This window comes from Tympanuchus pallidicinctus, unplaced genomic scaffold (genome assembly GCF_026119805.1).
Source record: "Tympanuchus pallidicinctus isolate F22 unplaced genomic scaffold, pur_lepc_1.0 scaffold22, whole genome shotgun sequence".
Lineage (NCBI taxonomy): Eukaryota > Metazoa > Chordata > Aves > Galliformes > Phasianidae > Tympanuchus > Tympanuchus pallidicinctus.
The window spans coordinates 4,834,752-4,847,093 of NW_026294739.1; the positions used below are offsets into that span (position 1 = coordinate 4,834,752).

General features: G+C 36.0%; 1 protein-coding gene across 9 annotated transcripts in view; it reads right to left on the minus strand.

Annotated features, from left to right (window-relative positions):
* Nucleotides 1-12,342, minus strand: part of PER2 (period circadian regulator 2) — a 42,550-nt gene that overhangs the window by 10,861 nt on the left and 19,347 nt on the right. For 8 of the 9 annotated variants that reach the window (XM_052686967.1, XM_052686966.1, XM_052686968.1 and 5 more), the window contains 12 exons: nucleotides 10,632-10,786; nucleotides 10,109-10,230; nucleotides 8,389-8,590; nucleotides 6,861-6,912; nucleotides 5,520-5,662; nucleotides 5,117-5,195; nucleotides 3,585-3,691; nucleotides 2,956-3,109; nucleotides 2,460-2,568; nucleotides 1,960-2,091; nucleotides 895-988; nucleotides 31-187 (listed from right to left, as the gene is read on the minus strand). In XM_052686967.1, coding sequence (XP_052542927.1) covers nucleotides 31-187; nucleotides 895-988; nucleotides 1,960-2,091; nucleotides 2,460-2,568; nucleotides 2,956-3,109; nucleotides 3,585-3,691; nucleotides 5,117-5,195; nucleotides 5,520-5,662; nucleotides 6,861-6,912; nucleotides 8,389-8,590; nucleotides 10,109-10,230; nucleotides 10,632-10,786 — 1,506 coding nt within the window. Of the gene's footprint in view, nucleotides 1-30; nucleotides 188-894; nucleotides 989-1,959; nucleotides 2,092-2,459; nucleotides 2,569-2,955; nucleotides 3,110-3,584; nucleotides 3,692-5,116; nucleotides 5,196-5,519; nucleotides 5,663-6,860; nucleotides 6,913-8,388; nucleotides 8,591-10,108; nucleotides 10,231-10,631; nucleotides 10,787-11,224; nucleotides 11,259-12,342 lie in introns of all 9 variants that reach the window. The other variant, XM_052686974.1, reaches the window with a different exon arrangement.

A 12,342-nucleotide genomic window follows, 5' to 3' on the forward strand; every position in this document is an offset into this window, starting at 1 on the left:
TCAATGGTAATTTACACTCCAGTTGCTTACCTGATGACGCTATCCAAGCAGCTAATCTGTTGGTAAGAATATACAGGTTGTTCTTTCCATGCCAACTCCTCAGTAGCCACATTTTTAGGAGTAGCTGTAGCTGTGGTATCCTTTCCTATCACTTCTTTTGCCTGACCACCAGGACCATTTTGTTTTTCTGTTAAGAGATTGTTATTATACAATCACAGCATTAATTCTTTGAATTGCCCCTGAAAGTTTCAGTAAAACAGCAGAAGTTTTCTTTGATGCATATTTCTTAACAGAGCAGAAGTTTCTTAACAGTGTAGAGCAACTAAGAAATTTGTGTCCTAATATATGAACATTGTGTAAATAGCCCCCCTGTTCTTAGGAATTCTTGAGGAATAAGATTCAGTTAAGCTGATGGAGCCAAAGGGGACAGATATAATGGATACAAAAGAAAAGATATCATTAGAGCTGAAACCCACTCACAATGAGAACAAGTGTAGTGTACAAAAGTTATAAAATAAGCTGTTACTCGTGTCTACAAAATTTAAATTGCACTAGGAAGATTTGCATTTATTGACTTAAAAATTCCTGAAATTTTGTGAAAATGGGAATAACAACATCCTCCATCTAACAGGAAAAAAGGTATTGACTTATGAGCTACAATTAAGGAACTTAAAAGCAACAGCTCTAGGACATCTTCACTGCATGTTACATCCTTACCAACAGCTAGGTCACATGTTTTCCTGAACACAGAGGAGAGATTAAGGACAATATAAAGAGTAACAGCGCTTATTTATTAAAATTGATTATAATGAAACTGGAAAGCTGCCTACTCATGTCACATCATGCACCATTGCAATAAACTAGCACTTAATTAACTTACTAGTAATACCTTACCTGCAGAAGGTTCTCTCTTATGTTCTAGTTTTCCTTTATTCTCACTGAAAATATGCTGTCCTTTAGTTTTGACCTTACGGGCATCTTGACTTATCTGGAAGGAGGCCATTAAAAACACTCATATGAAATTCTCACACAAGACATTGTGAATAGTGCTTCCTAATTTTCTACATAGCTTGAAAGTAATTTATCTGTGAAACAAAAGTTCCAGAAGCTTAATTTGCTTAAGACGCTAATGTGCGACGACTGAAAGGCAGCAAGTGACCACGTTGGCAAGCACAGCAGTCTGCAAACCTGATCACAAAAGCATAAATCAAGTTCAGAAGGTTCAGCCTGAGTAATGTAACTAAGGAAAAATTGAACTTTCAGAAATCAACTGCAGTTCAGCAGGGCTTAATGGGAATGGCAAAAAGATTTCACATCTTAGAAAATGGTACAGTTCCTTTGATTGCAACCACTATTCAATACACTGCTGCCCAATTCACTGCCACTGCCACTCTCTGTGGCACAGTTCTGATAAGCAGAAGCACAAATTTAACTCTGCTGGTTTTTTTTTTTTTTTTTTTGTCATTAATTTGAACAAAAATTCTCAGTATCAGTTGGATACAACAATGTCCTGCAAAGTTAAATTTTAAGCAAAAAACTTCCACTCCATATTATACAGTGCATTTTCTGCAGCATAAAAAGGTCACAGGCTATCATTTTTGTATGCACTTATTATATGCATTTTATCATCGAAAATAAGAGATATAAACCTTCCCCTCAGAAGAAACTGCTTTAAATTTATTTATTTATTTATTTTGCCTAGAAGCAAGCATATAATGGCCATCACAGTGTGCTAACAGTGTCCACTTTCAAACCTGTAATTGTGCTTTGGTACCCTGAGAGTTGATCTACAGCACAAATATTTATTCCTCCTGACAGAAAGCTTTTTTCCATATTAAACAAATCACAACACTTTCCTTATACCTTCTTCCCATCCCATATCAAAAAGAGTTACACTAAAAGTTGAAAACCACTCTGTTTTGTATCCAATACTTGAATTTATGAAAATAGAAAACTTACTGTTTTATCCTTTTGTGTGTCATCATTATTATTTCCTGTGCTGTCACTGGAGGATGCCACACTCATTAAGTGTTCATGTGAGCCATTGCTACCTAGACTTCCATAGCCACTGGATCCACTGTTGTGTACAGGCTGTTAAAAATAAGAGAATATACAGCCTCTGCACCAGCTTTCAACAAAAATGAAATTGTTACTAATAGTTCCATGTGAGGTGAAAGGGATATTAAGTTTTTTGCGCACTTTCGTGTTTGTTTATTTATTTTTTTTAATTGTTTGTATGAAGATGCCATAGTTGCACTAAATCCTTAAATACCAACTGGAGCTTTAACACACTTAAGTGAGTCATGCTTGGCAATCAAATGCAAATAGTTTCCAGGACTGTAGCCAGAAATCCCAAAGCAGTGGAACAGTGGAAGACAGTTAAACAAAACATCACATGAAGATAAACACCCTTTCTTCAGTGGGAATTTAAAGTAGTGACACGAAAGCACACGCTGTACCTGCAGTAATAGCCGATATATTTGCTCCGTGATCTCCTGAACGCTGGGGTGAAGGATTCTGTCCTCTGTGTAGTTGGGAGCAGCAAAAACATCCTCATTTAAGGGACCCCTGCATAAACCAAACAGATCCCATTCCATTACAACTGCAAGTACTTGAACTGCAGAGAGACTACATCCTCAATTTGCCATCTATATATAGCAAACAGGATCTGACCATTATTCTGTTGCATCTGAGGCCACTGAATTTGACAAAATGCACATCCTTACTCACTTTGAGTATAGCTTTTCTCCTAAAGCAACTCTTGACAGTACTGACACAATACAAAACAGTTCAAATTTCCGTTATTTAAAGCAGCTACTACATTATTAACCCAAATATAAGAAGGAAACAATTTATGTGGAGGGGGAATTTTTCCCCTCTCTAAAACCATTAAGGCTTTTTTAAGTATCACTAAGTAGGCTGGAGGGAAAAAAAATATCATGGCTATTGACTTACGTCCTAACTTTGTGTCTTCCAATGATAAAGGAAACCTTTCGACTCCAAGGATTGATGAAACTGGACCAGCTAGTGTCCATGGTTATATAATCTCCATTTCTAGTGCAAAACCTGATTGGCGAATAGTCAAAAGGCTGTCCTCCATATTGAAGTACTGTGAGGAATGATCCAAAAAAAAAAGTCAGTGTAACATTTACAGCTCTAATTAATGATTCAGAGTTAATATGACTGAAGAGACAGCTTTATATTTTCATAATTTAATAAATAAACATTGCAAGAATGGCTCACTTTCTCTTCATGGACTGCTTATGAAACAAGGAAGGCTAGACTTTAAGGTGTGACAACTTCTATCATGCACACTCAGGACAATTTTCTTTATGTATGAAAAATTCACATACAAATTCGCTTACAGCAGATATGCTTCACCTCAAAAATGAAAGTGAGGAACTGAATTTCATCAATTTGCATAAAGAATCAAGTTGTAGAGTAAAGGAACACTTCAACATCTAATTACTTGAAGGTAAAAGTGCATCTTCCTTTTTCGCTTAGTCCTTTTCAGATGCCACTTTTAACTTTCAGGTGAAAAAAAAAAAAAAAGATATTTCTTCCACAGCAAAGAGATTACATACTTTTTTTGTGAATTGCTAGCATTAAGGGTCTGTCATTTGGGTGAAGATGCACCAAAACTGGTGTTCCTATTAAGTCCTGAGGTAGGTATCCCAACAGAGGTACAGCTCTGGAGAAAGAAAAACAAAGGAAAAAAAAACTTATATAAATCAAGTGAAATAAATGTTTGCTGAATCTTTAAAATGTTTCCATTTAAGCTTTATTTACTCTCTTCCCCCTAATTTTAAGTTTAAATTTTGGGAAAAGCAGTGCCAGCTCAGTAGTAACACTCTTTGAACAGGGCTGTTTTGGGGGTTTTTGTTTGTTTGTTTTTATTTGTTTCTAACATTACAAAACAGTGCTCAGACCAAAGTAAAGGAATCTGCTACAGCCATTCTCCTGTCTTTTCTATGCTGCCTAGATCTACAGGCTGAGTACTTACCCTAATTTTAAAAGAGCATTAATAAAATTTAATCTTATAAAACTCCCATGAAAGTAAATAGTACCCCAATCTATGGGCTGCATGCCAAGGCTAAGGATCACACGGGATTACTGCAGCTGAATCAAGCAGGGCAGCTGACTAGGGTACAAGAAAACTTCTTCACAGGCAGGTTATGAGTTTAACTCTGCAAGGAAACAAGCTTATTTATTAGAATAAATAACTGAAAGTAATGTTCTTGCATTCCTTGCATTAGAAGTAACTTCTAATGATGAGATGAAATCACTTATTGAATTTATTGAGCTTTCAGGAATGAGGGATAAATCCCAGCATTGAGATGCTTTTATGGTAGCCAACTCTGTTTTCAGTAAGAAAAGAGAATAGAATAAAACCCTACACTGTCACAAAGAAAGTCCCATGTGAAACAAAGGAAAGAGAAAGCAAAAGGAAGGAAAAAGAAAGCCTGTGTTTTCAACTCAAACAAGCAAACTTGCTCTCCTGTTCTTATAAAATATTATGATATTTCAAAGCACATCAAAGCTTTAGAATACTGAAGACACCTCAGCCCCCTATGCCTTCAACTCTGTTTTTCAAAGTGCTATCTTCCATTCTTCATAGACTTCCAATTTCTGTCACCCACACCTTCCAAAAGGTACTGAACAAAAGCAGTCCAGAAAACTAAAGGAAAGTTTGCTTTGCATCTTAGTTCCAGAGCCTCTGTGAATGACTTAAATTCACATCTATTGTATCTGGCTATACTGAACTCTCATCAGTTTTCAAGACCATCAGTGCAACACAAAAGCTTCAGCCAGTAGAACTTGAGTAGTTTAATAATAAACATAGAATACATTTGATGATTTTCTTTGTTGTTTTTTGTTTAAATTGATGTAATGTTACATTCTATAGACATAAAAAAAAATAGTAGCCTCATTCAGATAGGGCTTGCTGAAACGGAACATTTTCCTGTCTGTGGATTCCATTCTTTGAATTTATTTTCTGGATTTGCCCAAGATGGAAAAATAGAAGAACAAGTTGTTAGCAGGCAAACACAGATCTCCACTTCAAGACCACAGTGGAAGTGCTTTCATACTTTATTTATTTACTTAAGTAACTTACCTTTCATCTACATCTTGGAACAAACAGGTTGGTGTGTGTGTTGTTGTAAAAATTCTTTTGTCTGGAGGAATTCTGGGTGCTGAGAGAAAAATAAGAGGACAAGTTTATTGTGCATGCCTATATTACCTAAACTGTATGTTTTAATTAAATGCTGAGTAAAACCTGCCTAAGAGCATATAGAAAAGCATGTTGTTATCTCACAGCCTCTCAGCAAGGGCAAGAATAGCAAGAACAGAACCAATTATCATGTACATTAATGAAATCACTGATAGGTACTCAAATACACTAATTTTCTTTGGCTAAAATTCAGTTTGCCAAACTGCACAGAAGTTCCTGCAGCACAATACTAAACAGTTGTAGATTTCATAAAACAAAATAACTGTTTGTCCATTGAAATTATTACCTTCATAACCAGAATGCACTTTTTCTGCAAGCAGCACACAGCAAAGTTGGTCCTCTGCTACTTCTGGATCTTGTACTTTGATAAGGTAAGGAGTCATCCGAAATGGGTGATAGCAAATCTCATTTTCACGCTCCTTCCCTGCACTAATAATTAAACAGAGATCATTATTTGCACAGATTCATCTCACACTGAACAAAGCTTTATCTACTGTAATTTCCTTAGTTACAAAAGGGCTGTGTAGTAGCTCCTAAAACAGCACCAAGAATTTTGCTTCCTGAATCTTCAGTAGAAGAGAACCTAATTCAGACAGCATCCTTTGCATATTGACTGCAATAATGCATTCCTTGTCATCTTTACTGCTTCAAATAAGACCCACAGGTGCTTTAAATGGAAACTGCACAGAAAAAGAAAAGTCCACCTCTTATGATACATTGTTTTATTGATCCAGTAATCTTAATCTGATATTATTCATCACTTTAACCTTCACAGAGATTGATAAAGTTTTATTTTATGAAGCCTGTTATAACCCTTCAGTTAATAATTACATACCTTCTTTTACTCAGTATTTGGGCTTATTTAAAAAAGAACAAAGTCTCAGAAGTTTTACCTATAGTAACAGTCTCTGACCAAGGAATAAGAACGAAAACAATACCCAGTGATTAAAATATATATGTATATTAGCAATGGGTATTACTGCATTATGAATTTACAGAGTAAAAACTTCTGGATCAATGTTATTTAGAAGAAAATACATCTACAAAAATACCAGCGGTACTTTTACTTGGAGTTTGTTTACAATATACTAATACCTTAATTATCAGGTATTTATTTACTCCAAAAAAATAATTCAGTAATTGATAGCAGTTCTGGAAAGAGAAACTGGGACCTGTGAGGCAACAGATAGCAAAAAGAAAACTAAAAGAACTGTATTTGTACCACCTACAGACGACAAAGTTACCCTTATCTATCTTTACTGGGCATTTGAGATAAATTTAATGCACCATTACTCTCACGGAATGAAAGAATCAGTAGCAGGTGCTGAGCACAACAGTTCAACTAACACCCAATGAAGGCTTTCTCCACAGCTGTGAAAGATACTGTATCAGCTCTATTTAGGGTGCAAAGGTCAATATTCAGACTGATTAACTTCTAAGGTGCAACTTCCTGCAGCCACTTAACAGTTCTCTGCATAGCTTCTGGAACAGCAGGATGACAAGCATGTGCTTGGCCTTACGTTCACGTTATGGGATAATAAGAAACTTGCACACTGTGATTCTTATAAAGGTCGAATACTTTGTAATGCATAGTTTCATAACAGCAAGTCTGTTATAACTGTCTTACCTGATGCGACAGAAAAAAGATTTCTCTTCCATGCAATCTTGGGTGGAAGACTCTAGAATTATTGAACATTTTATGAAAAGTTACAAATTACTATGATATTATGATGTTTAACACAGTAACTTTTCCCCAATAACAATAAGAGATGTAGCTTGTATCCCTCCAAAAGTTTTAGGTTCCTGAAAGCCTTTGATATTATGCTTTTCTGAGACTGGCATGTGAATCACAGCTGCTTGCTTAGTAAGTTTTTTGGCAAAAACATATCTGAACAGTTCTATGGTCTGAACTATTTACCCATCTGCTTTTTTTCCACTAACTTACAGCATTGACAAAAAAGTGAGTTTCCACAACTCCCCAGGCTGGACTTCTTTCCTAGAAAGGTCCTAGAAAGGACAGTCAGAGCATCAAATACATTTGCAAACCTCCAGCAGTCCAGCAAAACCCAGGCAACTCTCACAGCTTTCCTCCCAACTCGTTTTAAGTCTATTTCCCTCTCTTTGGAAAAGTGGCCACAGACTGACTTGCAAGGCACACTCTGGTCTTTCAAAGACCTCACTGTGCAATACTTCTAGATATAACATAGGATATGGATGTTGGTAATGAGATATGGTACATACTTCTATTTAAACTGCATTTCTGATATATGAAGCTATATGCAAGGAAAAAAAACTGTAGAAAAAAATTAGTAAGTTACGTAGGCAACTTGAACAAGCAGGATCAAATGGTCAAAACTGAACCTCTTCTGAGCCAGAGGCTGGACCAGAGACTTCAAAAGGTCCTTTCTGACCTAGTTAGTTCACAAACTACTCTGTTGTTAATTGTTTCCTCAAAGTTAATACGGTTCACATTCTGACTTAACTTCATAGACTTAGTCTACAGGGATTGGAATTTCAAACATTTAGAGCAGAACTTGAAATACAAGTGTTTGCTTAAAATAGTTGGCAGCTATCTTTCCGTTCCTAACAGCTGTCTGTGCACAAGTAAAACAACCCTCTCACAAACAAATACTAAGTGACTTGAGAGATATAACCCCCTTCAGCATTAACATACCTGATATCTTTTCCCAAGGCTAAAAGAATTGATACACAAATTACATTTGATAAGTGCTCAATGATATTAGCTGTAGTACATCTTTCTATACAATTACCAAGGTGTCCAGTATACAAATCATAACCATTATAGAAGTAAGAAGGCAGAATATTATCTTTCTTTTATCTAAAGATTTTTAAAAAAAGAATTCTGGTCATTTGATTGCAAGAAAACTGTGGAAGACAAATCCACTTTCAGCATGAATACCACTTGGATAAGAGGAGCCCAGGAACCAATGAATAATAGCAATCAGAAGACTTTCAGCCAACAGACAAGCTCTTCTGATATATAAAGGCATGTTATACGTGCCGTATGTTCAGAGACGTTCTAGAAATGCATGTGTGCTATACCCTCACTAAGTAATAGGAAAGGATGAAAGGATATTTAAAAAAAGTTATCATGACTGAAGATTAGAGAAATATCTGCTGTTGGGACCACTCACCAGCTCTGCTGCAAATATTCCAAGATGGTAATCTGTATGGGGTAGTAGAAGTATAGAAAACACTGACATCCTGAGGTGCCAATAACTCCACAAATTTGGCATTTTTAAAATAACCCCTCTTACAGCGAAGAATCGAAGCAGCTTGATCAGAGATGTACACAATTTTCCCAGTAATCAAAGATACGGCTACAGCAAACATATCCTAAGAAGAAAAACCTCAAAATTAGGCAGTTTAAAAAACATTCTTCAATGTATTTATTGTTTAAACAATAAGATGAAAGCAAGACATCAAGATAAAAGTATGAAGTTCAAAATAAAAAGGAAATAGAATAAAGACAGTTAAACCACATCTATTTATGGAGCAAGAAAATACTTCTCTTGTGATACATATGTACTGTATACACTTTGAACTACGCAGTAATACACTCTGATTTTCCCAGGTTACACACCCTAAACATCATAGAAAGGTGTAAGGAGCTTCCAACTTAAACTACATGAATTGCTTTCACAACAGTACTTGTGTTACAGGCGTATTTGACATTGATGAGATGCAGCTGCTTTGTGAAGAGTTGTTTATGTTAGTTTGTTCATTCACTACATAATGAAAAAAAGTGCTCTAAACCATTTGGTAAAAATGACGAGCAGATAGGTGGGAAAAAAGCCCCAAACATATACAAACTTACCTGTATTATTTCTTGTTGCTTTTGTGCTCAACACAGAAGAGTTTCCTGCGTCACAGACTTTAGTGCCTACCCGCTGTTGCTGTACACAAGCCTAAGAACTGTCGTCACACTGCATTTACAAACTCGTGCTTTGGATCAATTGATGTTTTGTTCAAGTTACACTGTAGACTACTCTATTTGTTTTACCTTCTGGGCAACTTTGTTAGTCATAGGTTCAACAGAAAAATGACTTCACACTAGGAAACACCCTCCCCCTACCTGTTATTTTATTAATTTTGGAATTACATAGATTCAGAAAGAGACTTCAGGGAAAAAAAAAAAGTGGAAGGCACTCAAAGTTTAGATGTAATTATTGTTGACTTCCATAATAATCCCAAAACACTGAAAATGGGGAAAATAATCATTCTGACTACTTCTAAAAACCTACATTGATCACCACAGCTGCTCTTATCTAAAAGAAGAGACAGCAACACTGGTTCACAGAGTAAGCTTGTGCCAGTTGCAAAGACCACAGAAACCACAACAGAGGACTCAGCAACTCATGGATTCAAATACTTTGATCACTTTCCAGTCACATAAGCACAAATAACAGTTAAAGCATCACACAGCTCCTACACAACTGACAGCTCAAATGATTCATTATGTCTCTAGACTAAGCTTTGTAATGAGATATGCTGTAAGTGCATCTCCTAAGCATCCTAGGAAGAAAACTAATCATTTACACATTTTCACAGTGCATTACATCACATGGATATTCAGATATATCACACCATTGCCCCTAAGCAAGAGATACAATTCATATGACCAAATGTTTAAGCTACTTATTTCCCATCCATGTAACTGACAGAAGAAAAAAAAAAAAAACATTAAGTGCTCAAAATTTGTCCTTCTCACACTCACTGGAAGGCAACAGCCATCTTCTTCACATTATTGGCCTAGTCATCAACTTCTACCTTGCAAAAAGGAGGCATGCTTGAGAATTCCTATTCCAGAAAACATTTTACACACACACTGCATAGTTGTGCCAGCATACTCACTGCATTTTTCATGATGTATTCTGAGGTTATAGTTTCAACTTCTTCCACTGTATAGGATGACACATTGAGTCCAGAAGGCTGGGATTCATTAATCATCAGCAACTGGTAATATTCCTCATTGGCTACATCAAGAACATAAGAACATTAAACAATTTATCTTCAGAAGTAGAAAATCACATAGGTATGTAGACAGCCCATAAAAATTTGACTTTTTTTGGCACAAGCACAGAATGGGCAGTTGGAAAGTCTAGGGTACTGTTCCAAATGAGTTACTCCACAGTGGAATTTCCTCATCAGTAACCCATGCACTTTTGTCCACCTTAAGACAGTTACATACACATTGTATTATATTTCCGCCTGTTTGACAGTTTCAAAATCTGAAGATAAATAACAATTTTGCAAACAATTTTACAACAAATACCAGTAAAACACCAAGCATTTGGCAAAACTGTCTTAACTCCCAAGTAAATATTTAATTTTACCCAGATCAGTTTTATTTAAGCAGTATCATATACTTGTTTACCTTTAACTTGTTTAATGCTTTTAAGGGCATACTTCAATGCTGTTAGGACGCTAGATTTGCCTTTAATTCTCTTTTCAGCAGGAAGGTGAGCTTTCAGCTCTTGTAATGTCTTCAATAATTCCTTCTGTGTTTTGGCTTTAGTAGACTGCTCGCTGCTGTAAGATTAAAGACAAATAATACAAAGTTACTTGGATGCTTGGAGTAATACATCATCCTCATAGAAACTCAAATACACTGACAATTGTCACACAGTTACATATGTGCAGCTGGCCACATTAAACTTTTCTATTAGTTAATATCAACATTCAAAACTTGTAGTAATTCTTAAATTAGCTACAATCGCTTCAAATGGAAGATTTATGACAACCAGAAATCTTATCATAAAACACATATACTGCCTGTATGTGAAATGGTACATTTATACACACATATACACCCAAGCATCAGTGAACTTTTTTTTTTTTTTGCACCAGTCTCCCTTCCCCTTTTTTTTTTTTTTTGTGATATATCCCTTAGTTCCTTTAAAATTCAAACTCTCAGAAATGTTCATGGACTTCAAAGTAGAGAAGCAGGAGGTCCACTCAAGTCTTCACCTCCTGTTCGAGCAGGTTCTCATAGGAAAGGTCCCTGAAAAGGGAATGGCAGTGGGAGAGCATCAAGTTAACAAAACAAATGGAGAAATGCTTGGAACAATGTATTCCAGTTAAGCATGGCAATACATTAAGTAACATAAGGAAGGCTGAGTAAATATGAAGGGTGAAGAATCAGAGGAGGCAGCTGGAGACAGATATGTTATTAACATTTCTCAGGTGCATGCTCAAAAGTGTTGTCTCAATGCAGAAGGTCAAGCTACAGCAATAATCAGTGCTAACACTAGAAAATTGCCTTCCTTTGAAATCCTTGGTATCTCTTATTATTTAAGAATGATGATAAAATCAAAAAGGAAAAGGAGGGAAGAGAAAGGATGGAGAGGATGACAAAGATGGGTGACAAGTGGGAAGGAAGCAGTTAAAAAAAAATAAAAATCACCTCATCTTTGTCATTGAAAGAAATTTTAAAAGTTAATCAGTCACAACAATTTAGAGGATTTTAGACCTTTTCTTAACTCTCCCTAAAAATCAATTCATTCCAATGGAAAGGAAGGTCTATTACCACACAGTTGCCATGGCTGGCATTGTCTGTGGAGTTGCCCTAAGGATCACTGTAGAAACAGAGTTCTTGGCAACTGTACTACCCTTTCTGAAGCATTCAATAAGTGGCCTCAGCTTCCAGGTTACTTTCAGGAGGATTTCAGATTTTTTTTTCCCCCCCAAGAAATTTGAGTTCTTCAGGTAGATGAACTCATCTGACAGGTTTGGGGTATACTTCACACTAAACGCTTAGAAGGTGAAAAAGCTGCTTGTACTGGAATATACAGTCATAGTTCTTGTTTGCACCATAACACTATGATAAGCATATAATTCAGTTACTCACTGGCTATTTTATACTGAGAAATAAATGCAAGGGATAAGAGAATATCATATTCCCTTGCGAAACTTAATATTCACCCATACACTAAAATCACATCTACAGTATGGCTTGATGGTATTAGATTGATGCAATCTAACAGGGCCTTTTCAATAGAAGAACAATCTATGCTAACAGCAAGGAGGAAGAGAAAAAGAAAGACTGAAATAACAGAGCATACTGCTGTTTTTGTATCCTCTGGGCT